The 24,904-nt window shown below is 42.5% G+C and overlaps 1 protein-coding gene across 2 annotated transcripts in view; it reads left to right on the top strand.

Moving 5' to 3' along the window:
• Nucleotides 1–2,392, top strand: part of LOC308690062 (uncharacterized protein) — a 29,463-nt gene extending 27,071 nt beyond the window's left edge. For both annotated transcript variants that reach the window (XM_081364298.1, XM_081364299.1), the window contains 2 exons: nt 1,709–1,788; nt 1,900–2,392. In XM_081364298.1, the coding sequence (XP_081220424.1) occupies nt 1,709–1,727 (19 nt within the window). In that variant the 3' untranslated portion in view covers nt 1,728–1,788; nt 1,900–2,392. The remainder of the gene's footprint in view (nt 1–1,708; nt 1,789–1,899) is intronic.
• Nucleotides 2,393–24,904: the final 22,512 nt, after the last annotated feature.

The following is a 24,904-nucleotide window of genomic DNA, read 5'->3' on the forward strand; positions in this document are numbered from 1 at the left end:
CCACAGAGTCTGTTCACGTCACGTCTGCCGAGCCTGTGTCTTCAGACAAGATGGCCGCCGCCGAGAGTGTTCACGTCACGCCTGACGAGCCTGTGTCTTCGGACAAGATGGCTGCCGCCGAGCCTGTTCACGTCACGTCTGCCGAGCCTGTGTCTTCAGACAAGTTGGCCGCCGCCGAGAGTGTTCACGTCACGTCTGCCGAGCCTGTGTTCCCTGACAAGATGGCCGCCGTCAAGCCTGTGTCTGTTCCTGAGCCGGTGGTGTCTGTTCCTGAGCCGGTGGTGTCTGTTCCAGCTCCTGAGCCGGGGCCAGTGTCTGTTCCTGAGCCGGAGCCAGTGTCTGTTCCTGAGCCGGAGCCAGTGTCTGTTCCTGAGCCGGGGCCAGTGTCTGTTCCTGAGCCGGGGCCAGTGTCTGTTCCTGAGCCGGGGCCAGTGTCTGTTCCTGAGCCGGAGCCAGTGTCTGTTCCTGAGCCGGAGCCAGTGTCTGTTCCTGAGCCGGAGCCAGTGTCTGTTCCCGAGCCGGAGCCAGTGTCTGTTGCCGAGCCGGAGCCAGTGTCTGTTCCCGAGCCGGAGCCAGTGTCTGTTCCCGAGCCGGAGCAAAATAATGACATTGAAAGATTAATTTACACTTAACACGACTGCTATAGGTGATAAAACAAGATAGTGTCGTCTAAAACAAGACAACAAAAAGTCTAACCCTAGCCTAAACATAACATTAACGTTAACTTACCTCATCTGGCAGAAAAGGTGGTTTGTTTTCCTAGAGAGAGAGAGAGAGAGAGAGAGAGAGAGATAGAGAATTGTTTTGACTGCAAATGTCACGTCCATAACACTGGAAGCGCCCAATTTTAACGAATTTATCCTCAACTAGTTTTTGTGGTGTAGGTCTACGTATTTTATCATGTTAACTTAAATAATACTAATAGTAATTTAAACATGTGGTAGCCCTACATCTTACACATCGTGTAAACAAAATAAGAATGGAAACTAAAATATGGTAGTATCGCGCTACAGTGCACATTCTATCAGCTGCAGTTCTGGCACCTCGATCAGTCCCAATACTGTAAAACTCGACGTACATTCACATGTTAATGCAGCGGTAGAGTTACACTTACAGGACACTGTGCACTTATTCGCAATCACAAAAGTGCATTATTTGCTCGTGCTTTAAAGCTTTGCCGGGTAAACATTCATTGGCATTCTGTTCTGACATGATGCACTTTTTCTAAGCGCGAACTGAAGTGCGCGCGCACGGTCAAACAGCACCAAACTGGATTTTTGTTGGGTCAAACCCAGCTGATATCGAAGGGGGGCTGATAACGCGAGATCAACATGGAGCTAAATGGAAAAAAATAGCACCAAACAAGCCACTTTGAAGTGTTGCTGTTTTCATGAATATAAAAGTTGGGTGACCCTCCCTCTAGACTAAAAAAAGTTGGATGACCCTCGCCTCAACAAAGAATAAAAAGACATGACCCTCCCCTATTTTCCTCCGGTGGTCCCTTCCATAAATACCGAACGGTCCCTTAGACGTTTTTTTGTGCTGACGGCCCTTGGTTGGACGGCCGTTCTGGACTTTTCCCGAACACAGATTGCCAGTCCACCCCTGTCAGTCAGTCTGTAAATGCTTTATCAATAACTGTTGATAGTTGAATACCCTTGACTTCAGTCATGTACAGTTTCTCTTCTTCCTCTCATGTTTCCTGCAGTGATTGTGATTATTGTTGAGATCGCAGTTTTGCTGCTCCTACTGTGATTCTTCTTCAGATCATCTGTGCAAGAAGAGCTGGTGAGTTTTGAGCCGCACACAATCTGATGATTCACACTCATCTGATCTGGAACAATCTGCAATCATGATAAAAACACATACGAGAGGTCAGTCAATGCTTTTATTTTGCAGGGAGGAAGGACTCGAAGCACCCAGAGGAAATAGAGATGCCGACAATATTAGAATAAAATACTGATGAGTCTAGAGCCAATCTGCAGCAATATTTACAATAGCAGAAACTTACAGAGGATTGTTCATTGTTTTATTTTCTTCTTCTCAGAAAACAGAGAAAAAACTCTGAGCACTTATAGTGACATAATCAAGTTTAGATTAAAATGTTTTTTTTACATATAAAAAGGCAGATTTATTTTCATTTATATTGATTTTATGGATATATTTTCCTACAGTGTTGAAAGTCATTTTCTTGCGCTTCATATGTAAACTGCTTTAAATATAATATTAATACAGTAATGGACAGACTCAGACTGTATAATCTCTCTCTGTTCTGTGTGATGGAGCTGATTTGAGGATTCTTGGATCTTGTCTGTTCATTCCTGTTTTTAGCATCTTTTTTCATTTTGAATGATTGCTATAATTTTCTTAATAAACCTCTGCAGTTGTGTTTAATAAGTCTCCTTTCCTGAGATGTTTGTTAGGAATATGTTAATTCCCCTTCATGAGCTGGTAATGTATCTGTAAGTCCACTGAAGCGAGTTGTAGTTGAGAAGCCGCTTCAATAACCGAGAGCTAGATATTGGGTCTTAAACACCTCACGACACCCTGAAGGAGCCACTGAGAGGTCAGACTTGAAGCACTGTTCCTGAGATGCTCTTCTTGGTGGTTAACTGTAAGCAGCAGACAGATCCAGCAAGAGGAGAACTGAGGATTCGGAGGCTCCTCTTGCCAGTCTCAGAGCTTCAATAAACCGAGAGCAGGGCCGTCTCAGTTTAGTGGCGCTTCTGAAGCCAGACTGGTTGTTGTCCAGGAGGATGTTCTGTGTGAGAAATGGAGATAGTTGGTGGAAAACGACTCGTTCAAGTGTTTTAGCAAAGTGGTCCAGAAGTTCAGGGAGGCGGAAGTTAAATCAGTGGTGCTTGAGAAATACATCCCAGATCTTCCAGAGCATTTGTAGTGTTGATAAAGGAGTCTGGATCTGATATATTTCTCAAGGCTGGAGAGAGTAAAGCAGAACGTTATAATCCATGTGTAGAAACTCCCTGAAGACAGTTAATATCTGCTTTACAGACGCTCATGTGCAAATGCAGCTTTATTTTACCAAGCTGATGCTAATAATTACTTTACAATACTTTTAAAATCTGTTTTATAACTCAGGAGTCATGGATAGTGGAAACCTTTTCAGTAATGAACCAATTTTATCAGTAACTAGAAAACGTCTCGGTTACGTATGTAACCCTAGTTCCCTGAATAGGGAACGAGACGCTGCGTCAAACGCTGTGGGAACGCCCCTGCGTGAGTGCGTCATGAAGCACGTATGGAATCAGTCCAATGGCGAGACGGAACGTCATAGGCGGGTGACGTCATCGACCAGGAAACTATAAAGCACCCCAGAATCACAAATGCGACAGCTTCTGATAGGCCTGAAGCAAGTAGATCACGGGCTTGCCGGGAGTATGGCAGAACGACGCAGCGTCTCGTTCCCTATTCAGGGAACTAGGGTTACATACGTAACCGAGACGTTCCCTTTTAAGGGAACTCGAGCTGCGTCAAACGCTGTGGGAACGCTAATACCCACGTCGCCATAGGAGCAAGTGTCCGTCGTGTGAAGTCAGAGCGCACAAGCAGACGAAAGCACCTGCGCCCCAGGGGTGGAGCTGAAGTCCAGATCATAGAACCTGACAAAGGTATGCGGCGAGGACCAGCCTGCCGCATCACAAACATCATGAAGGGAAACTCCTGACAAAAGAGCTTTAGAAGCAGCCATACTCCTAGTAGAATGAGCTCGTACAGCCAGAGGTGAAGGCTGACCAGCCGACTCGTAAGCGAGTGAGATGGCCTCAACCACCCACTTGCTCATCCTCTGTTTAGATGCTGGACACCCCTTGCTGGGTGATCCGAAACAAACAAACAGTTGTTCTGATTTCCTCCACAGGGCAGCTCTGTGGACGTACGCATCTAAGGCCCTAACTGGGCAGAGTAAATTAAGTTTCTCCTGGTCAGACGATGTAAACGGAGGAGGACAGAAGGCCTGTAGGACTATAGGTCTAGGAACATTAGTAGGAACCTTAGGGACATAGCCCGGCCTAGGATGGAGAAAGGCTTTCACCATCCCAGGCGAAAACTCCAGGCACGAGGGAGCAACCGACAGTGCTTGAATATCTCCAATTCTTTTAAGAGATGATATAGCCAGCAGAAAAATAGTTTTAAGAGTGATGAATTTCTCAGAAACCTCTTCAATGGGCTCGAAAGGAGCCAGGGAAAGACCTTCCAACACAATGGCCAAATCCCAAGATGGCACCCTCGTGCGAATTGGCGGCCTCAGCCTCAAAGTACCACGAAGGAAGCGTGTTATTAGCGGGTGTCTCCCCAAAGAGACTCCACTTAAAGGGACATGGTAAGCAGCTAGTGCCGCCACGTACACTTTTAGCGTGGAGGGGGATAACCCTGTGGAGAAACGCTCCTGCAGAAACTCCAGCACTGCACCCACTGGGCAGTTAACCGGGTCCAGCTGACGTTCTCCACACCAAGAAGTGAACAAATTCCACTTCGAGGCATATAACCTCCTCGTGGATGGAGCTCTGGAGTGAAGAATGGTCTCAACAACCTCAGTTGAGAGACCAGTACCTATGAGCTGGGCCCCCTCAGAGGCCAAGCCCAAAGGTTCCACAGTTCTGGGCGGGGGTGAAGGATCGACCCACTCGCCTGAGATAGAAGGTCTCCCCTGATCGGAATCTCCAGAGGAGAGCCGTCAAGGAGAGACACCAGGTCCGCAAACCACACTCGGGCCGGCCAGAACGGGGCTACTAACAATAGACTTACCCCGTCCGTGCGAACCCTCTCCAGAACTCCTGGAAGCAGAGCAATCGGGGGAAAAGCGTACAGGCGCGACCTCGGCCACGCCTGTACCATAGCATCCAACCCCAGAGGGGCTGGATGACTCAGAGAGAACCACAGCGGACAATGCGAGGTCTCTCTGGATGCAAACAGGTCCACCTCGGCACGACCGAAGTGCTTCCAAAGGAGCTCCACCACCTCGGGGTGGAGTCTCCACTCCCCGGGCCTCGGCCCCTGCCTCGACAGGATGTCTGCCCCCTGATTCAAATACCCTGGGATATAAATCGCCCTTAGTGAGAGAAGCTTCCCTTGGGACCATAGGAGGATCTGGCGAGCCAGCTTGTACAACGGGCGCGAACGCAGACCCCCCTGATGATTTATGTATGAGACCACCGAAGTGTTGTCGGACCGAACAAGAACATGATGGTCTCTCAGGTCTGGGAGGAAATATTTCAGAGCCTGAAATACCGCCAACATTTCTAGACAATTTATATGCCACGAGAGATGATGGTCCTGCCACAGACCCCGGGCTGGACGACCACTCATGATCGCCCCCCAACCTGTGAGGGAAGCATCTGTCGTTAGCGTTACACGACGACAAAGAGCTCCCAACACAGGCCCTTGGGATAGAAACCAAGGTTCTCTCCACATGACCAGAGCACGAAGGCAGCGCCGCGTGACTTTGATCATGCGGAGTGGGTTCCCCCTCGGGGAAAACCCCTTGGTTCTGAGCCACCACTGTAAAGGTCTCATGTACAACAGGCCGCAAGGTATAACGTTGGACGCTGCTGCCATCAGACCCAGCAGTCTCTGAAACTGCTTCACAGTGAGCGACTGGCCTAGCTTCACTTGTTTCACGGCTGAGAGAATCGATGAGATGCGAGCAGGGGAGAGGCGTGCTTGCATCACCACCGAATCCCATAACACCCCCAGAAAAGAGGTCCTCTGAGCTGGAGATAACACACTTTTCTTGGCATTCAGCCTCAGCCCCAACCTTTTGATATGCGCGAGGACGACATCTCGATGCCGAACCGCTTGCTGCTCCGAATGAGCCAAAATCAACCAATCGTCGATGTAGTTTAAAATACGAATGCCCTGGAGTCGCAGTGGGACCAGCGCTGCGTCCATACATTTCGTAAATGTGCGGGGAGATAAAGCTAGACCGAATGGAAGAACCCTGTACTGGTACGCTTCGCCCCCGAAAGCGAACCTCAGGAACTTCCTGTGTTGTGGAAGAATGGAAATATGGATAATATGCGTCCTTTAGATCGATCGTGACAAACCAGTCCTCGGATCTGATTTGTGACACGATCTGCTTGAGAGTAAGCATTTTGAACTTGAGCTTCGCTACAGAACGGTTCAACAGGCGCAGATCTAGAATTGGACGCAACCCCCATCCTTCTTCGGAACGATGAAATATCGGCTGTAATAACCCGACTCCCTGCTGGGAGAAGGAACCCATTCTATAGCCTCCTTTTGCAAAAGCGTTTTCACCTCCTGTTCCATAACCAGAGCCTGCTCGGGGCCCACCACAGTGGGCAGGACCCCGCTGAATCGAGGCGGACGAGATCTGAACTGGATAGCATACCCTCTCTCTATCGATTGCAGGACCCACTGAGATACTCTTGGAAGACTTTTCCACTCCGCCAGAAAATCTACTAAGGGTACCAGCCTCTCGAGGCTGGCCTCTGGAATATTTTGAGCAGCAAACGCAGCGCCCTGTAACGGCGCACCGGCAGGGAACGACTGGTTTAACTGCTCTAAACCCCTCCTCAGAGAGGGCGAGCGTCCCTCGGGAAAACGCTCGCTGAGCCCGTCCACGCCCCGGCATAAAGGCAGGGTTGGTAGACTGGACCCCTGAGGGCACCGAGAGAAAATGGGCACCGTCTGCGGCGGTGAACTCCTTTCTCTCACGGTGGGGACTACCCTCAGCATCCTGACACCGGAGGCGTCGACGAGGCCTTCTTGGCCATAATAACCGTCCTCAGATCGGTTTTACCACCAGAATACTTCGTCTGAGAGCGCCGCGTCTGTTCCCACTGTTTGACAGGAGGGGCACGAGACGCTACACTCTGTTTTTGTTGCGCCCTATGAGAGGAGCTTGTCGACGGCCGGGACTGCCCCCGCCCAGCAGCCCCAGGTACATGGACTTTGAGTGGGAGATATTTCTGAAATGCTGCTGCTTGTTTTTTCTCTTCCTGAAACTTTTCAATGACCGAATTCACCGCGTCACCGAATAAACCAGTAGGAGATATTGGAGCATCCAGAAGAAAAGATTTTTCTTTTTCTTTCATACCAGAAAGACTTAACCATAAATGTCTCTCTGCGGCCACCAAAGCTGCCATAGAGCGGCCCATTAGTTTTGCCGACTCTTTGGTGGCACGCAGAGATAAATCAGCAGCCTGACGTAATTCACGAATAACATCAGTGCTCACCTCCTCACTCTCACTCACATCTTTTAATAAATCTGCCTGATACGCTTGTAAGATTGACATTGTATGCAAGCAAGATGTAGCCTGACCTGCCGCCGAATAAGCTTTGCCCACCAAAGCCGAAGTATTTCTTAATGGCTTGGAGGGCAGCGCTGGTGCCTTTAAAGATGATGCTGCCTCAGCAGAAAGATGAGATGCTAGCGCTTCTTCAGCTTTAGGCATCGCCCCATAACCATATGATTTAGCCCCCGCAATATTAGAATATGTAGATGTTTGAGGGCTAAAAATACGGTACGAAACCGGTTTCTTCCACGACTTCGACACCTCAGTGTGGAGGTCGGGAAAAAACGGCAGGCACCTGCGTGGAGGTAGAATACGGGAGGGCAGAAATCTCTCATCTAGTTTGCTTTTTACAACAGACTCCTGCCTAGCTGCTGGCCATTCAATACTCAGTTTGGATACAGCGCGAGTAATAACCTCCATAAGCTCCTCGTGTTCAGGGGAATGAGGTGACGAGTCCTCAGTATCCCCAGTCTCAATACTGACAACATCCAGCTCCTCAGAACTGGATAGTTGCAATGTTGGTGCCTCAGCCTGGGGAGAAGAAACCGCAGCGTGTGCTTCCCCCTGAACTGAGGCACTGGAACTGGCAGGTAAAGGCTGAGATAAGGCAAAGCCCGTCTCAAACCCCGCTGACAGATCCATCTGCGATCCCCACGTCAAGCGCCGCCGCTCTGCCTCGGCAGAAGCGGGACCCGAGCCGCGGGGAGCGCGAACCGAACCACTTTCCTCAAAAAGTGCTCGGCGGGAGCGGAGCGTTCTGAGAGGCAAACGCTCGCAATGCTCACAGTCAGCCCCCTCGAGAGCTGACTGGGCATGCTGAACTCCCAAACAAACAACACATAGATCGTGTGTATCCCCACCAGTAAGATAACGAGGACAAGGGGGAACACACTTTCTAAATTGCTGTTCGCTCGCCATGATAATATATATATATATATATATGCTGCTTAGTGAAACACTAAATGACAGACAGAGACACTTTGGACAATATTCACACACAGAGCGCTTGCTGAAGGCACAGAAGCTGTCGCATTTGTGATTCTGGGGTGCTTTATAGTTTCCTGGTCGATGACGTCACCCGCCTATGACGTTCCGTCTCGCCATTGGACTGATTCCATACGTGCTTCATGACGCACTCACGCAGGGGCGTTCCCACAGCGTTTGACGCAGCTCGAGTTCCCTTGAAAGGGAAATGCATTTCCGGAGGAACTGCAAAGTGTGCTTGCTCGGGTGCAGTGCACTAACGTTAGCAGGTAGTGGATAGATGCGAGATGCGAGAAAAAATGCGAGAATGCGAGAAAAAAGATGTCAAACTGTCTTTTATTTTCGAATTTAATTCCTCAATCAGCGCTGGACCGGCATTTTCTGTCTTCCGCTGAGCCCTGGCCGTAGACAGATCATGTGTTTTACCCTGTCAATGCAGTGGTCTGCGTTGCGCTGATCTTATTCACACTATCGAGTGTAGGTGCAGCATTCTAACATTGAGTCATAATGAGCTGTTTATGAAGAAATTATCCGCTTCCTAATTATGTCATTTTAATCACGAAATTGAAACATTAAAAAACGATTTGCTCTTTATGGTGTGCGAGTGATAGAGCGCGGCAGCAACGAACCATCAGCTTGCAGGGTAACAACATTGAATGCTCGGCCGAAAAGCTGATCATAGCTGTAAAGGGTGCCTTATTATTTTTCATCTCCATAAATATATCTAGTAGTAAAGCTAATGCAAGGGCTAGAAATCTAGTAATCTTTTGCTGATACTTCCTTAGCTGTGTCTGAAACCGCTCATTCGTTCACTAATCCCTACATAGTGAATGGCAGTTGAGTGCACTACATCAGCAAAGAATTTGGACGCTGACATAATTATCACGCAGAGAGCTCGGACAATTTGTCATAAACATTACCTTCCCATCTTTAATATTTCCTTTTTTTGGCTGTATGAATTGTATGTAACCATTGTATGTATGTATTTTTCACGTTTATTGCGTTATTTAATTTTTAAAAAAGATAATAAAAACACTTGCTTGTCATATTTATTTACTTTTTTAATTTATATGTGAAAATAAAAGAGAACAAAACACTACACAACACATTTGATTTTTCAAATATAGGTATAACGGTATATATAAATATATAACCAGGCGTCTGGTCTTATAAATGATTGTTTTCTAACTCGCGTGCACCGTTGCCATGGTGACATTTTTGTTTATTTTTCATTCGCGCTCTATCGCCTTATCGTGTTGGATTGTGGGAAATAGTGTCTCAGCAAGTGTACATCGTATGTACACTCGAATTCAGAGAGGATTGTGGATAAAAGTAGTGAAGAATGTAGGGAATGATGTCGTTCACTCAGAATTCGGACACCACTACAAAATGGCCGACACCCTAAATAGTGCACTATATAGTGGATAGGGAGCGATTTCAGACACAGCTCTTGTCATCATGGAGAGCGCAGTTCATGGTTGCATAGAAACGACAGACGCCACAAGAGAACAAGCGAAAGGAGACAGCGGCGCGCTCGCGCTTTCCACTTGTTTTTACACATCTAATGTGCGTTCCATTCGACAGGGTCCATATGCAATGTTCACTGCTCCCCTACTCCCTGAGCACGGTATATCAGTTGAAATGGACTTCACTGACAATAACCGCTCATTTGAAACGCCCAGCAAATGTCATCAAAGAAAGAGTCGCGCAGATTATGATATAACAAATATATATAGGGCTACATTCATATTTGAATTTTTATTATTATATTATATATTTACAATTATATTGCACTATTTTACAACTACCTAAAATAAAATCACTTTACTTCACAAACTAGCTAAGCTAGCTGCATTCACTGAGGTAAATTATAATCATCAAAAATAGTATATGTAATATTCACAACAATAACCGTTAAAAATACTGTCATTTGTATAACAATGGCGAAATGTATTACTTACACACATAGCCTACGTAAACTCCTCCATCGTTAGTTATGACCGTTCTGACTGGTGATGACCTGATGCGCGAAATGACAGTTGGGTGTGTGATCATCGCTCTCCACTTCCTGTGAAGTGATGTATCGATGTTCCCTTATTCCCTATGCCGTGCGCAGTGCCCTTCGAACTGAACATGTTCGCTCCCTTCGGATTAGACTCTAATTTAAGATGGTGGAATACCCTGTGAAGTCCACTTCGCAGTCCACAACGCACCTCTAGAGCGACGTCGTTGATTGTTTGAGCATGTGACTGCGCATTTCTCCTTGTTTTCTATTGTTATGCGCAGCATATTTCCCGCGCGCACAAACACAGCCACAGACAATTAATTGTTTGTTCGGTTATCGAAGAAGAGCATGATGTATTTTGAATAAAGTTTTTTTTTTTTTAAACTGCTTTGAGGATTGGAAATGCACAATTCATGCATACAAATCTGTATATATTAATAAATGAATTTGATTAAATTAGACTGATACAAAAAAACGAAATTCATGACTGCATTTATTAAGACAAACCTAATAAAAACGAATGCAGTCTATACACTGACTTGGCTGCTCTGTGAAATGTAATACAACAGTGCCACCTACTGTCTAAATGCATTAACATTAAATCTAACTCTTGCATAGACATAGGTAAATGGGTTTGTCTATTAGCCTGAAATAAACAAAAAATTAAAACAATTCAGATCTTGTGCTTCCTCACATTGGAGTCCCGAGTTCATGTATAAAGTTTGGTTTCGATACATGACAGCGTTCCTGAAATATGAACTACTTCCTGTTTTGGCGACTACGCCGCCGATTTCGTTTGGCTGTGACAGGCAAACGCTTCCAAAAATCAAAAATCCTTCTAGTAACTTTTGTCAGGCTTGCTCCAAGGATCATGTACGTCCAGTTTCGTGAAGTTCGGACCAAATTTGTGACCTGTGAAACTTTAGTTTCGCTTTCTGTTCAATCCACTATGGCGGACGAACGACATGGACTTGTGATGTCATCTTCGCGAGCAACTTACACCGGTACTGACCGAACGTTTTAAAGTTGGAACGGTGTCTCTGTCTCAAAGGGCCTAGGCGCAGGAGCTGGCCAAAATTTTTCTCCCGGGAATAATAATAATAATAATAATAATAATAATAATAATAAGAAAACTTAAGAAGAACAATAAGTGTGCGCTTTCAGCAAGCACACTTAATAATAATAATAATAAGAAGAAGAAGAAGAAGAAAACTTAAGAAGAACAATAAGTGTGCGCTTTCAGCAAGCACACTTAATAATAATAATAAGAAGAAGAAAACTTAAGAACAATAAGTGTGCGCTTTCAGCAAGCACACTTAATAATGGCAAGATTTTACTTCTAGAGTTTAATGGCATACATACAACCGGCACATCCGGGAACTTAACTGTCAATTTCGTAACCGCCCCTTTTTAGGGGCAAACAAACCAGACTTCCCATAGACTTCAATACAAAATAGCGGCACAAAACAACGTCCCTATACAGCCGGCAGACGTGTATAACTTCAGAAATCACTTAGATGAAATATGTCGAGTAATTATATGTCCACCCTGCATTCCATAGAGCGTGAACGATAAATTTTTTAAACTTAATTTGGGCAACTTAAAAACATGTCCCTTTCATTCTACCAGCGTCAAATTGGTCTAACAACCCCACCCATTGGCCAGAAGTGTTTTACCCGGACATTTAGTCGTACCTCATCGAGTCACCAGCTAGCCAGTGAATGATTTTACTACTGTTTTAAGAAGTAAACATCTTTAAATGTATAATATTATGTCTTTATATTTAGAGTAGCTACTGAGTGCACTTTTCTGTCCAGCCATACAACTAGCCTGATTTAGCTTTCGATAGTATCATCCGTAATTTATGATATTTCCATGTTCAGCAAGATATTGATGATGATGGCAGGCAGAGATGGGCATAAATACATGGAAATGTATTTAAAATAAAATAAAAAATACAAAATACTGTGTGGAAAAAAATAATTAAATACAAATACATAATAGGGGTAGCCTACTGTGTGAAAAAAAAGTTTAAATACAAATTACATGTTTGTAAGGGTTAGTACACGTCCTCAATCCGTTACTGTGTATGGCGCTCGCCGGATTGTTTTCCCCTAAAAGTGGGCGTGAACCTTTTCAGAGACGTTCTATGACGCGACGCCGGTTGTATGTATGCTGGAAACTGCTAAAATAAAGAAGTGAAACTGACAGTAATGCTAAGCATAGCCTGGAAGGGTGGATTTCCTGCAGGGGTTCAGTCTGCAAGTCTGCCGAATGACTAAAGAAGCGTTGTCAGCAAGATGGTAGAAAACTGCACATTTCTTGTTTATTCCACCCACTGCCACTTATACTGTAAGGACTGATTTTCCTGCTAAATAAAACGCACCCTGCAATAAAGCCATAAAATGCCCCTTGGACAGCAGATAACAAAGACAGAGCACAGAACCTTGTCCTGCCCAAACTATCTCATTGTCCCTTTGTTTGACTTCAACTCATCCCCCCTCTCCCTCCTCAAGGCACTGAAAGTTCATTAAGAATGTCCATATATCGCTTATGGTGTATCTTGTGAATGTGTTGTTTTTCCTTTTCATGTTTGGTGTCATTTTAAGGGTCTCAGTGCGATTGGTAAAATGGTCTTAATTTCATTGCAGTCATTGGTTTAATGAGAAAGATTGAGAACTCAGGAGAATCCTGTATCTCCTCTCTGGCTGATATCTCTTTACGATATCTCCTGAAATCAGGTGCTACCCCCCTGGCCTGGGGTACATGGATTGGCCCAACCAACTCTAAACAACATTTGTATAACCCCCTTCTGTTCTGGTCTGGTATTTAAGGCGAGGGAATAGAACACACTTTGGGAATCTTTTACCAGGAGAATCCCCCACAGTAATGCATGTCAGTATTACTGTGTGTCTTGTGTCAGGAAAACATTACTTACTTTTAGAATCATCTTTGAGTAAATGATGTCATGTATTTTTGAATTGGCTTTTAATCATTTACTTCTGTAATTGGCATGATACATTTTTACCTGACAAATAAATGTTACATCTTGATTTATTCTGAAGTATTCTGAAATCATTATTTTAATATATTAAGGAGGCTGGTGCTACCGCAAATCTTAGTTAAGGTAGGTCAAACTAAAGGCGCATGTATGAACGGAGCAGTAGGCACGTCATCATGAAGACCTTTTGATTTCTGTCTATCACTGGTTTAGCAAGTTGTATGGAAGTGGCTAAATTAAACTACACTCTCTAGTCCGAGTAAGCAGTAGGCGACCGACTTTAGAGGTATTAGCAAACCCTACATCCTCTGACTAAAATCAGAATTAACAAGTTTGTGTCCGTGAGAAACACGAATTGGCCGACGTGATCTCTGTGCGGCATTGGGTCCATAATGAATTAATAACTGAAAGTATGGGATACTCAGAATAATCAAAGATCTAAATTAATTCATAATCAATGTTTATGATTATTTTCTAATCAGAAATACGATCTAAATTTGATTATCATTTGAAATTGGAGTCAGATTACGCATAGAGCTCAAGTAATACTAAAACTAAGTTCCAATAAATTAAGTGAACTTCACTGGATCGCTGAAAAGACATACACGCTTTAAACCTTCGCCAGGCCGTTGGATTCCGTCGTTGGGCTAATGGATGGTCCTTACAATACCAGCGACGGAAATAAGCGCAGTTACAATAGCTTAATATGTGGGAGAGCGTTGCTGAAGAGAGTGATGATATTGTATTGCAATATGAAGCACTTCAAAGTCAATACCAAATCAAAACTAGTTAGCACATTATTTGTAATTGAAAAGGTTTAATGACAAAATATGGTTATGGTTACACTTAAAATAGTTACAAAATAGATGATGATAACTTATACCATTAATTGTACCCAGCATATATGTAAAATGTTACCAGAGAGAGAGAGAGAGAGAGAGAGAGAGAGAGGGGAGAAGGGACCAAGAGCAAAAGAGAGCAAGAGCACAAAAAGAGACAGAGCAACAGTTACAATCTTCTTTTATCCTTTCCTAACCATGTAACTTTGTAATCCCGCACTCGATCGGCCCAAAAACAGGCATCCGACCAGCGGGGAAACTGCGTGTTACTGTCTAAAACTTTAAATCAAATACATTTATAAATATTTCTCCTATGTATTCTCTAGTTATTTCATCTGACTCCATAAGTAAAAAGGTTTTAATGATATCCGTGCAACATTAAATGTATGCGAATGTTTGACTATTCTTTTTAAACTCTTTAATGAAAACAATGTTAGAGTCCGTTAGGATAAAATCAAATGTTTACAATTTATTATGTCAGATAAATGTATCATGCCAATTTCATAATCAGTTCAAAGATAATCAATACAAAACATCAAATGCTCTGGAATAAAGAGAAGAGATGCGAACCCTGACATTAGGAAATACATGATGCTGAGAGTCAGGCTGATCTGAGGTACAGAATCACGCTGATCCTCGAGTTGCATTCCATTATACAGAACCTCTTTCACAGACAACTGAGAAAGCCTGAACACAAACAAAATGCCCCCAAAAAGTGTTTTCTTTGGCATGCTGTCCGGGGGAGGGCTCCGAGCTCAGAATTTGGCCTGAACCCAGAGTACTCCCCCTTTTTACTGGGATAGAAACCGGCCGAGAGTGAGGTGATGGGGTGGTGGAGGGATGCTGTGAAACTTGACATGAGACAGAGGTGAGGAAAGGCTTTATTTATACTGGCTTCCACTTGTGCTGATTGGTTGATTACCTGAACGTGCTCCTCTCGAACATAAAACTTCATTTTATTAAATCCAGGCAATTGGTTGATGAAACATTGATTAAAATTAAGATACAATTAATACAAAATGAAATTCACTTCAAAGACAGGCTTTGTGCTTTTGTTTGAGGTCTCTGTGAAAGTTTTAAAGCAGTTTTTTAGTGCCGCTTTCAGCCGGTTTCATGTATATCGACTGAATCGGTCATTATTATTAGTATTTTGCTAATAAGAACTTTATTTAGCAAGTATTAGTAATATTCGTCATGGATTTTACTCAGCACGTTCACTCCATGCGCTCGTGTGGTGATTAGCACAAGCAACGAGCCGGATCACATTCATCAAAGAGAAGGTTAACCAGATAGCGCTCCGGGTGACCAGAAAACCCAGAGTTCCTCTGGCAACGAAGGACAGACCGTCGAAACAGATAGCGCTCCAGGTGACCGGAAAAGCCTGGAGTTCCTCTGGCAGTGAAGGACAGACCGTCGAAACAGATAGCGCTCCAGGTGACCGGAAAAGCCTGGAGTTCCTCTGTTGTATCGCGGGAGAGTAAGACAGCCGAAGCCACGACATCATCGTATCGTGGGACACGTCGCATTCTGGAAAACATCAGGCCTGCAACGACCATGGTGAAGGCATTTCAACACATAACGGAGACATTTTGAAAACAATAGCTGCCGAACTAGATCCCCTAGCTGAGATTGTACATGCTCACTCCCAGGAATTGGAGAACTGTAAAACGCGGCTAGATGAGGCCAAACGAAGAATCGTTGTGGAATTAGCAAAGCAAATCTTGTTGCTTACAGAGCACGCTGATGATCTGGAGAACAGAGGACGGCGCAAAAATATATGTATTGTTGGCTTACCAGAAGGGGCAGAGGGCCCTAATTTACTGGATAGACTACCTCCAAAAAATTGCCCTCCATCCAATCAATCCAAAACATTATCTGCTTTATGCGAGGAATTAGGTTTTTCTGATGTTTGGTGTATACTTAAGCCTTTGCAAACAGATTTTACCTTCTACTCTCCTCCCCATAAATGTTATTCACGGATTGACTATTTCTTTGTCCCAAGTGTAATTCTGCAATATATATCCCGTTGTTTCATAAGCAATACTGTGGTTTCCGATCATGCCATGGTTATATTAGTTATATCTTATTCCAGTACTAAAAAACGGAAGCAAGTAGAGAAACAGGAACGCTTAGAACAAGAACTCAAAAGAGCAACTGAAGATCATGTGAATGATGCGTCTCCTGCCAATCTGGAGAAGCTGGTGTAATACGCGCTTCTTTGGATTCTTTGTTATTGCAAAAGGCCAACACTAAAATACTGTTTTCAAAGCAAAGACTGTATGAGCATGGCAATAAGCCTAACGAGTATCTATCTTATTTACTGAAGGAGAAATCTGGCCCACAGTTTATCAACTCTATTATGGATTCTTCTGGAAAGCAATCATTTGATTGTGGTGTTATAAATGATACGTTTAAGCAGTTTTATTATGACTTATATCAAAATGAAAAATGAAATTATTGCGTGGCAAATTAATTATAATAGCCTATCCTAGGCCTTCCCTAATAATAATAATAATAATAATAATAATACAAATAATTTAATACATAAATTGGAAATGCTAAGCCATCTTGATATTGATAGCTGATGCTTGTTTTGACAATATCTCTGGATACATGATATCGTCTATAGGCGCAACCCGCACATATTTCACACGTATAGTGTGAGCAGTGAAGTCGCAGCTCGACGTTCGGACCGTATTGTGTGAGCACATAAATCCTGAGCTTTGGCTTTACATCGCCTGCGATCTGCTCGTTCAGTGTGAGTAGGTACCTTGCTGAAATCGCACAGACATCGCACAGTGTATACCTGCCTCTAAAGTTACACCTAGATCTAATCGTCTATTTTAGTGGTGTTTTCTTCTTCCCGCTGTTCCAGAGTATCCTAGCTATTGTTTATATATTTCCCCCCTTAGTTTTTTATGCTTATTCTGGAGTTCTCAGTTTACTTTAGTTTTTATTCCCTTATTATCCATAGTCAGTCTTAATATTAATTCTTTCTCCTTATTTGGGGTTTCTATGGTTTGCGTATTTGTGTATATGTACTTTGTATGTAACCCCAGTAATGATACCTGCTATGTTAAACCTGGGGCCTGGGTAAGTATTTGTTTCACAGTTATGATTACCTATAATAATCACATGTATTTTCCATTCCCTTCAGCAGCAATAAAGACTATTGAATCAATACTAGTCTTATGAGGTTTTTTTTTTTTTTTTTTTTATCTATTTATCAACATTACAACCATTAACAACCTGAACAAAAAAAAAAAAAAAACAACAACAAAGCCCGGAAATTACAGTACAAATAATAATAATGATAATAAGTAAATAAAGAAAGTAAAAAAGAAAAGAAAAAAGGTGACAGGAGCATTATACCAAACCTCAAAATATTACTTAAAGAATCATCAATACAATCAAGGTATGGGGTCCATGTCTGATGAAAATCTTCAGTTGATAAATGTGGAACGCATGTCATACAGTCTTTGCTTTGAAAACAGTATTTTAGTGTTGGCCTGTTGCAATAACAAAGAATCCAAAGAAGAGCGTATTACACCAGCTTCTCCAGATTGGCAGGAGACGCATCATTCACATGATCTTCAGTTGCTCTTTTGAGTTCTTGTTCTAAGTGTTCCTGTTTCTCTACTTGCTTCCGTTTTTTAGTACTGGAATAAGATATAACTAATATAACCATGGCATGATCGGAAACCACAGTATTGCTTATGAAACAATGGGAGATATATTGCAGAATTACACTTGGGACAAAAAAATTGTCAATCCTTGAATAACATTTATGGGAAGGAGAGTAGAAGGTCAAATCTGTTTGCAAAGGGTTAAGTATACGCCAAACATCAGAAAAACCTAATTCCTCGCATAAAGCAGATAATGTTTTGGATTGATTGGATGGAGGGCAATTTTTTGGAGGTAGTCTATCCAGTAAAGGATTCAACAAACAATTAAAATCTCCCCCTACAATTACAGTAGCAGAAGCAGTATCTAGCAAATCTGAAAAAGCCTTTGTGATCAGCTCAGGAGAAAGGTTTGGTGGGCAGTATATATTTAAAAAAGTGATCTCCACTCCATACAGTAGCCCTCTAACAGTAACGTAACAGCCTTGTTTATCCTTAGTGCTATTTATAATCTTAAGGGGTAGATTTCTATTAGCAACGATAGCTACACCCCTACTACTCGTTGTAAAGGAAGAAAAATAAATTTGACCAATCCATCTATGTCTGAGACTGGCATGTTCCTTGTCATTCAAATGTGCCTCCTGCAACAGGGCCAGATCAATGAAATTATTAATAACCATCTATACATTTATTTTAATAAAATGAAAAAGCATAAAAAATAAAATGATAATAATAAATAACATAAATAGATCTCCTGCACTAACATTTTTGCATAATTTAGTTTTTTTGTTTTGCATTGTACAAAAGGAAGAAGTACAAACATTTCCGGGCAATAGAACATTGAATAGAACAATTTAATAAAAATAAATAAATAAAAAAAAAATAAGAAAGGAAGAGGCGCTTTCCCTACTCATAAAGGGAACTCTTTACCCCAAAAATCCCAACACTTTCCGAACAGCACGGAATAAAAATCTGAACAAAAAACCCACTCAAGAGGTAAACTTGCATAATCACATCGTCCGCACCGTCCAGCAAAAGAAAGAAAATATACCAGACACAAAACAGACAAAAGGAGAAAGAAACGCATTCATGTCAATGTTTCGGCGTCACGCACCGCACCGAAAGATTCCTTCACCCACCACAGGCCTATCCCGAGGGTGAACTGACAGCAACCACGGCTCGATCAAGATGAACAGTCTCCGCTATAAATTCCGAGACCGCTGCTGGCGTGGTGAAGATCTTGGTGGTATTCCCCATCGTTACTCGCAGCTTAGCTGGATATAACATTGCATAGCGGGCTCCGATCTCCTGCAAGCGGCGTTTGACCGAGTCAAATTTCTTACGCTTTCAGATCACAAAAGCGGAGAAATCTTGAAAGAAGGAGATTTTATTGTTCTCAAACCGCATACGCACCACCAGCGGTCGCGGTCTCTCCTTGACTCCTGGCCTGGGTGCTAGGGTGCGATGAGCCCTTTCGATCTTGACATAGCCTCCCTCGGTCTGCAGCTGAAGAAACTCCGGAATCCATTCCATCCGGAGGAACTCTGGGTTTTCCGGTCACCTGGAGCGCTATCTGGTTCACCTTCTCTTCGATGAATGTGATCCGGCTCGTCGCTCGTGCTAATCACCACACGAGCGCATGGAGTGATCGTGCTGAGTAAAATCCATGATGAATATTACTAATGCTTGCTAAATAAAGTTCTTATTAGCAAAATACAAATACTAATGACCGATTCAGTCGGTTTACATACGGGATTATCGTGTGAAAATCCTATTATTTAACCTCTACAATCTTCTCTTTTCTCTGACTCGTGTTCCCTTTTTTCTTCTCTCTTAGCCATGCCCCTCCTTTTATCCATTTGCGTGAAACGTGAGTACGTAATAAGACATTAAACATTAAATATTATACCATGGGCTGTTTAAATACTCGATTCTGATTGGCTGGAAGGTGTGCAGTAAAACCGTTTAATGCACAGGTAGTTCCAGTCAGTTTGATTACAGTTCGAAATTAATCCGCTACATTGGTAACCATAGTAACACAGATACACTTGCAAGCAGAGTGAGAGACGCATATGAAAACGTTTAGTAGGCTAAATGGATGATTTTTGAATATCGTTTAATTTGTATCAGTGTTGCCTGTCATTCATAAATAATTGTAATAAATCCATTAAAGAATCATTAAAGGTGCATAACGCAAGTCTCTGAGTTTTTGCAGAACTATGCCCCCCTCTGGCGACAAATGAAACTGCAGCACTGCAACTGAACGCGCATGACGTCACGCCCAGTCTCAGATTCCGACCCGAATCCCTCTTATTTATTTTACTGTACAGGATTATAGAGGCAATCGCATTGATCAGAGAAGGGCTCATTCAGCCCATCAGGCAATTGTTTAAGCATGTATGGGTTAGAATAACGGGTATTTTTAACTTTAAAAGTTGCATAATGCACCTTTAAGTTAGCTATATGCTTAAGCAACGAGGGGACTGTAGCTGCTAGACTTTAAAGAAGAGATCGACGCACACAGGTAACTCGCGCACGCATCTCTCTCTCTCTCTGTTCCTTCTCCTTCAGTTCTCTGTCTCTCTCTTTTAATAATGAATTTAAATAAATGTGAATTCATTCAAATAAAAGCAATCCGATGGCTCTACTTTGTTTAAAGCGGACGGAGTGCAAGAACTGACGAGCCTTAACTTAAGAAATAACCGTCATTTTTACACGTCTGTTAAAAAATTACACTGTAAACATCAGTTACAGCTTTAACTTATTTTTAACTTGGCAAATAACCAAGGTATAAGCGGGATAATCCACGGCTAGCCATGTGTGACGATCTCAGTGATTAACTCATTGTCTCGGAGTTACAGGTGACTGGCCGGAGTGAGTGGTTGTACACCTGAAAGCAATTATTACCTCCTATAAGAGTCTGAGACAGAGAGGAGAGGAAGGAGGGGAGAGGATTGAGCTTGTGTAGCCTAATCCTTGGGCTGGTTCTGTTCCGTTCGTTTGGTTTGGACTCTTGACGGCTTGGAGAACTCTGGAGATTGTGAGGAACATGGGAGACCTCTGCCGCCCTTTGATCCATCTCATATGAGATGGTTGGATGATTGACTTTCATTTACGAACTTTACACACAACTACTAACACACTGATTTTCACTTAAACTGATCCCTAATCTTTGGACTTACAAATAAATTCATTGATTAATTATTGCTGGCGTGTGGAGACTCCCTTATTGTTTGTTATGATTCACTAGAGATCGTAACAAATGGGGGCTCGTCTAAAAACGAAATTATTTAATATGAAATTTGATATTTGGTATGATTTCGATTAGAGTAAAATAAATACAATATTGAATTTTCGGTAGTGCGCGTTGTTTTGAGACACGTGTATACAGATATTGCGTTTAAACAGTCTCCTGGGTTTGTGTAGTTGTAAAAGGTAAGTGCATTTTTTTTCTTTCTTACAGGTGTATATTGTTCATTTTCTCCCGGGTAGGAATTAGCAATGCTTAGCGTTGATTTTGTTATTTTGCCTTTTTTATTTTTGTGCAGGCTTCTGGGCGAAGTACACCGCCGTGGTTTTTGATTGAGCTGTTTGTTCAATTTTTAAATCATCGGTATTTGTGTTTAAAGTCGCTTTGTTCTTGGAAGTTGTACGAAGACTAGGCTTATGTTAGTTTAGTGGGTTGTTAGGCAGTTTAGGGGAGAGAGTGAATGAGTGTTTCACCTGTTTGTTTTGTTCCGAAAGGGAAATAAATGCACTTGCTTTTTATTTTTGGGAGTAGGCCTAATATTTTTTTGAGAGCAGAATGACGTCTATAGGAGAATAGACTTTGTAAAACAACAATTATGGGAACTTGTAGATCATTTCAAAATCAGTGAGGTCGATAAGAAAGCAAAGAAAAAGGAACTAAGATCTGTTGTGAAAAATTGGTTATGTGAAAATAACCTTATGGTGGCTTCTCCAGAGAGAAAAACCAGTTCAGATCCGAAAGGTGCTGTAGATATTTTTTCGGGGTTATCTTTTGAGGAAAAAAAAGAGATTTTACAAATGCAGCAGCTTCACGATAGAGAGTTGATTAAAGAGACTAAACAGTGTGAGTTAGAGATTGAAAGATTGAAAAATGAGAACCTGCGTAGACAAAACGAACTTGAGTTTGAACAAATGAGAATAGCCGCTGAGGAGTCCACACGTGATCATGAGCTACAGGTGGCGCGTTTGAGATTAGTAAAGGAAGGGAGAATGTCAGATGTCGGGGAGAGAGGTTCAGGTTTATCTGATGGGTTTGACTTGTCAAGTAATCTAAGACTGCTTCCTAGATTTAATGACCATGACCCTGATATTTTCTTTTCTCTATTCGAGACTATGTCCGAAGAAAGAGATTGGCCGAGGTCTATCCGAATTGTCATGCTTCAAACGGTAATCACGGGGAAAGCACAGGAGGCGTTTGCCGCACTTCCAATGGAGGACAGAAAGGATTATGACAAGGTAAAAGCTGCTATTTTGAAGGCCTACGAACTAGTTCCTGAAGCCTATCGCCAGCGATTTCGAAGCTGGAGAAAAGGTGATCGTCAGACTCACTGTGAGGTGGTAAGAGATCTGGTTTCTTATTTTGATCGTTGGTGTGTTGCGTCCGCTGTTGATAACTTTGAAAAATTGCGTGATTTAATCATTTTAGAACAACTCAAGAATATTGTGCCCGATTACATTGCTACATACTTAAATGAGAAAAAACCAAAAGATGCAATGGAAGCTGCAGTTTTGGCAGATTTACTTTAAATCCAGGAAAGTTGTTAGTGAAAAAAATATTAAAATTAAGATACAATTGATACAAAACGAAATTCGTTTTAAAGAAAGGATTTGTACTTTCTGTTTTGAGGTCTCTGTGAAAGTTTGAAAGTCTTTTAGTGTTTTTTTTTTTAGAGCTCGCGTCCATAATGGAGAAAAAACAGAGCGCATGCCGTTCATTCGTCAATAAACAGAAACCCGAGAAGGAAAAACTTACTAGTATTCCTCAGCTCGTATTCCTCGTATTCCTCATTATTCCTCACAGCGCTGCAAGACGGTGTAAGCAAGTAATGTTCTGAATAAACTTGTGTTTTGGTTTTCTCGAGCTGATGGGGGCGTTCACAGGATTGCGGATTACCTCAGCCATTTGCGTTTGAATAGCGTGCGCTCTCCGTGGGCGGAGTCACATTACATTTGAATTAGCTCTAATTAGGTCGACTGGAATCGCTCTCTTTTAATACAGATTTCACAAGATGAGAATATTTGTTTTTTATATAAATTACTTCATTTAAAAGAAGAGATTTCAAGCTTCATAAAGACATATATCACTTGTATGTGTGAGAAGTATTCACTGAGTTATGGTTCATTTTCGGACGCGTTTCAGAATGGACTACACGGACAGAGAGAAGGCAGAACTCGCTTCGTGTTTATTTTTCTTTATTTGTCGAAAAGCACAACACTATGTTTTTATTGTGAGTATACATAAAAATAATACACATTTAACAGAATCGATTGATGTATGGAACTCCTATGGAAAATCAAAGTCAACAGAGTATTCATGAGTTTCTTTTACACTGATAAAAAAAAAAGCGAGCTGGTATCGCCGGCGATACCGTCGACCTCAGGGGGTTAATGCAGAGAGGGCTCAGGTCTGCCCGGTGTCTCCTGAAGTCCAGAATGATTTCTTTTGTTTTTGAGGTGTTGAGAGTCAAGTTGTTTGCCAAACACCACTTGGACAATTTCAGAACCTCATCCCTGTAGCGATTATGTATTAACGCATAGAAGGGTATATAGAGAAGACAGATCAAGTCCGCAGAGTTGTAACTTTAATGAAAATACAGCTGGAGCAAAGAAATGTGAACAAATGTATCCTTCAAAATCAGAGAACAGAGGTCGGATGAAATCCGATAAAGACTTGGTGTGTAACTATTGTTTTAGTCTGGGCCATTGGAAAAACAAATGCCCAGTTTTGGCTGCTAAGTGGAATGTGGGGAAAAAGAAATCGCATGTTAGTCCCGTGTTAGTGACTGATGTTACTGAAACTAGCAGCGATCATTGTACTTCATTAGAAATAGGAAAGGAAGTATTTGACTCCAAATTAGTAGCCTTAAAGAATTTTGTACCGTTTATTACGGAGGGTTGTGTGTCTTTGACAGGCTCTGAGGATAAAATACCAGTTAAAATCTTGAGAGATACAGGATCATCAGAGTCTTTTATTCTTGAATCTGTTCTGCCCTTTTCTCAGATTTCAAGTGAAGATAGGAGTGTTCTGATTAGGGGAATTGGATTAAACACCCTTTCTGTTCCTCTACATAGAGTACACTTGACTTCTGACCTGATTTGTGGAGAAGTATCTTTAGGAATTCGTCCATCTTTACCAGTGGATGGGGTTGCTGTCATCCTGGGCAACAATTTGGCTGGAGGTAGAGTATGGCGCGAGGTGATTCCACCTCCTGAGGTAGTGCCTATTCCAGTCATTGAGAACTCTGACAATTTGCATCAAACTTTTCCTGAAGTGTTTACTTCTTGTGTTGTGACTCGTGCTAGGAGTCGTGAGATGGCGTTTGAGAAACAAGTGTCAAAATATGTTGTGCCTGGTTTGTCTAGCCTTTCACCTATTTCTCACAAGGAGTTGGTAGAAGCACAGCAGGAGGACCCTGAGTTGCAGAAGTTGTTTGATGCTGTAATTTCGCCTCAGGAGGTAAGGAGTGCTGTTAGTGGATGTTTTATCCAAAATGAGGTGCTTCTAAGGAAGTATGTTCCCAGTAGAAAGATTGATGTAAGCCAAGAGTGTTTAATTCAAGTGGTAGTGCCAAAACAATTTCGAGACATAGTATTACAACAAGCACATGGTGAAGTGGCTGGACATTTAGGAGTAAAAAAGACCTACGGCAAAATTTTAAGACAGTTTTACTGGCCCCGGTTAAAGAAGGATATATCATCCTTCATCCGAACGTGTCACACGTGCCAGGTAACTGGGAAGCCAAACCAGTTATTGAAACCAGTGCCTTTAAGTCCCATCGTTGTTACAAGCAAACCGTTTGAGCATTTATTAATTGATTGTGTGGGACCACTGCCTCCATCAAAATCGGGGAGTATATATCTGTTGACAGTTATGTGTCAAGCAACCCGTTATCCAGCTGCTTATGCTCTCCGAAGCATTACCACTAAAT

The sequence above is a fragment of the Scardinius erythrophthalmus genome (genome assembly GCF_964197995.2).
Source record: "Scardinius erythrophthalmus genome assembly, chromosome: 1".
NCBI lineage: Eukaryota > Metazoa > Chordata > Actinopteri > Cypriniformes > Leuciscidae > Scardinius > Scardinius erythrophthalmus.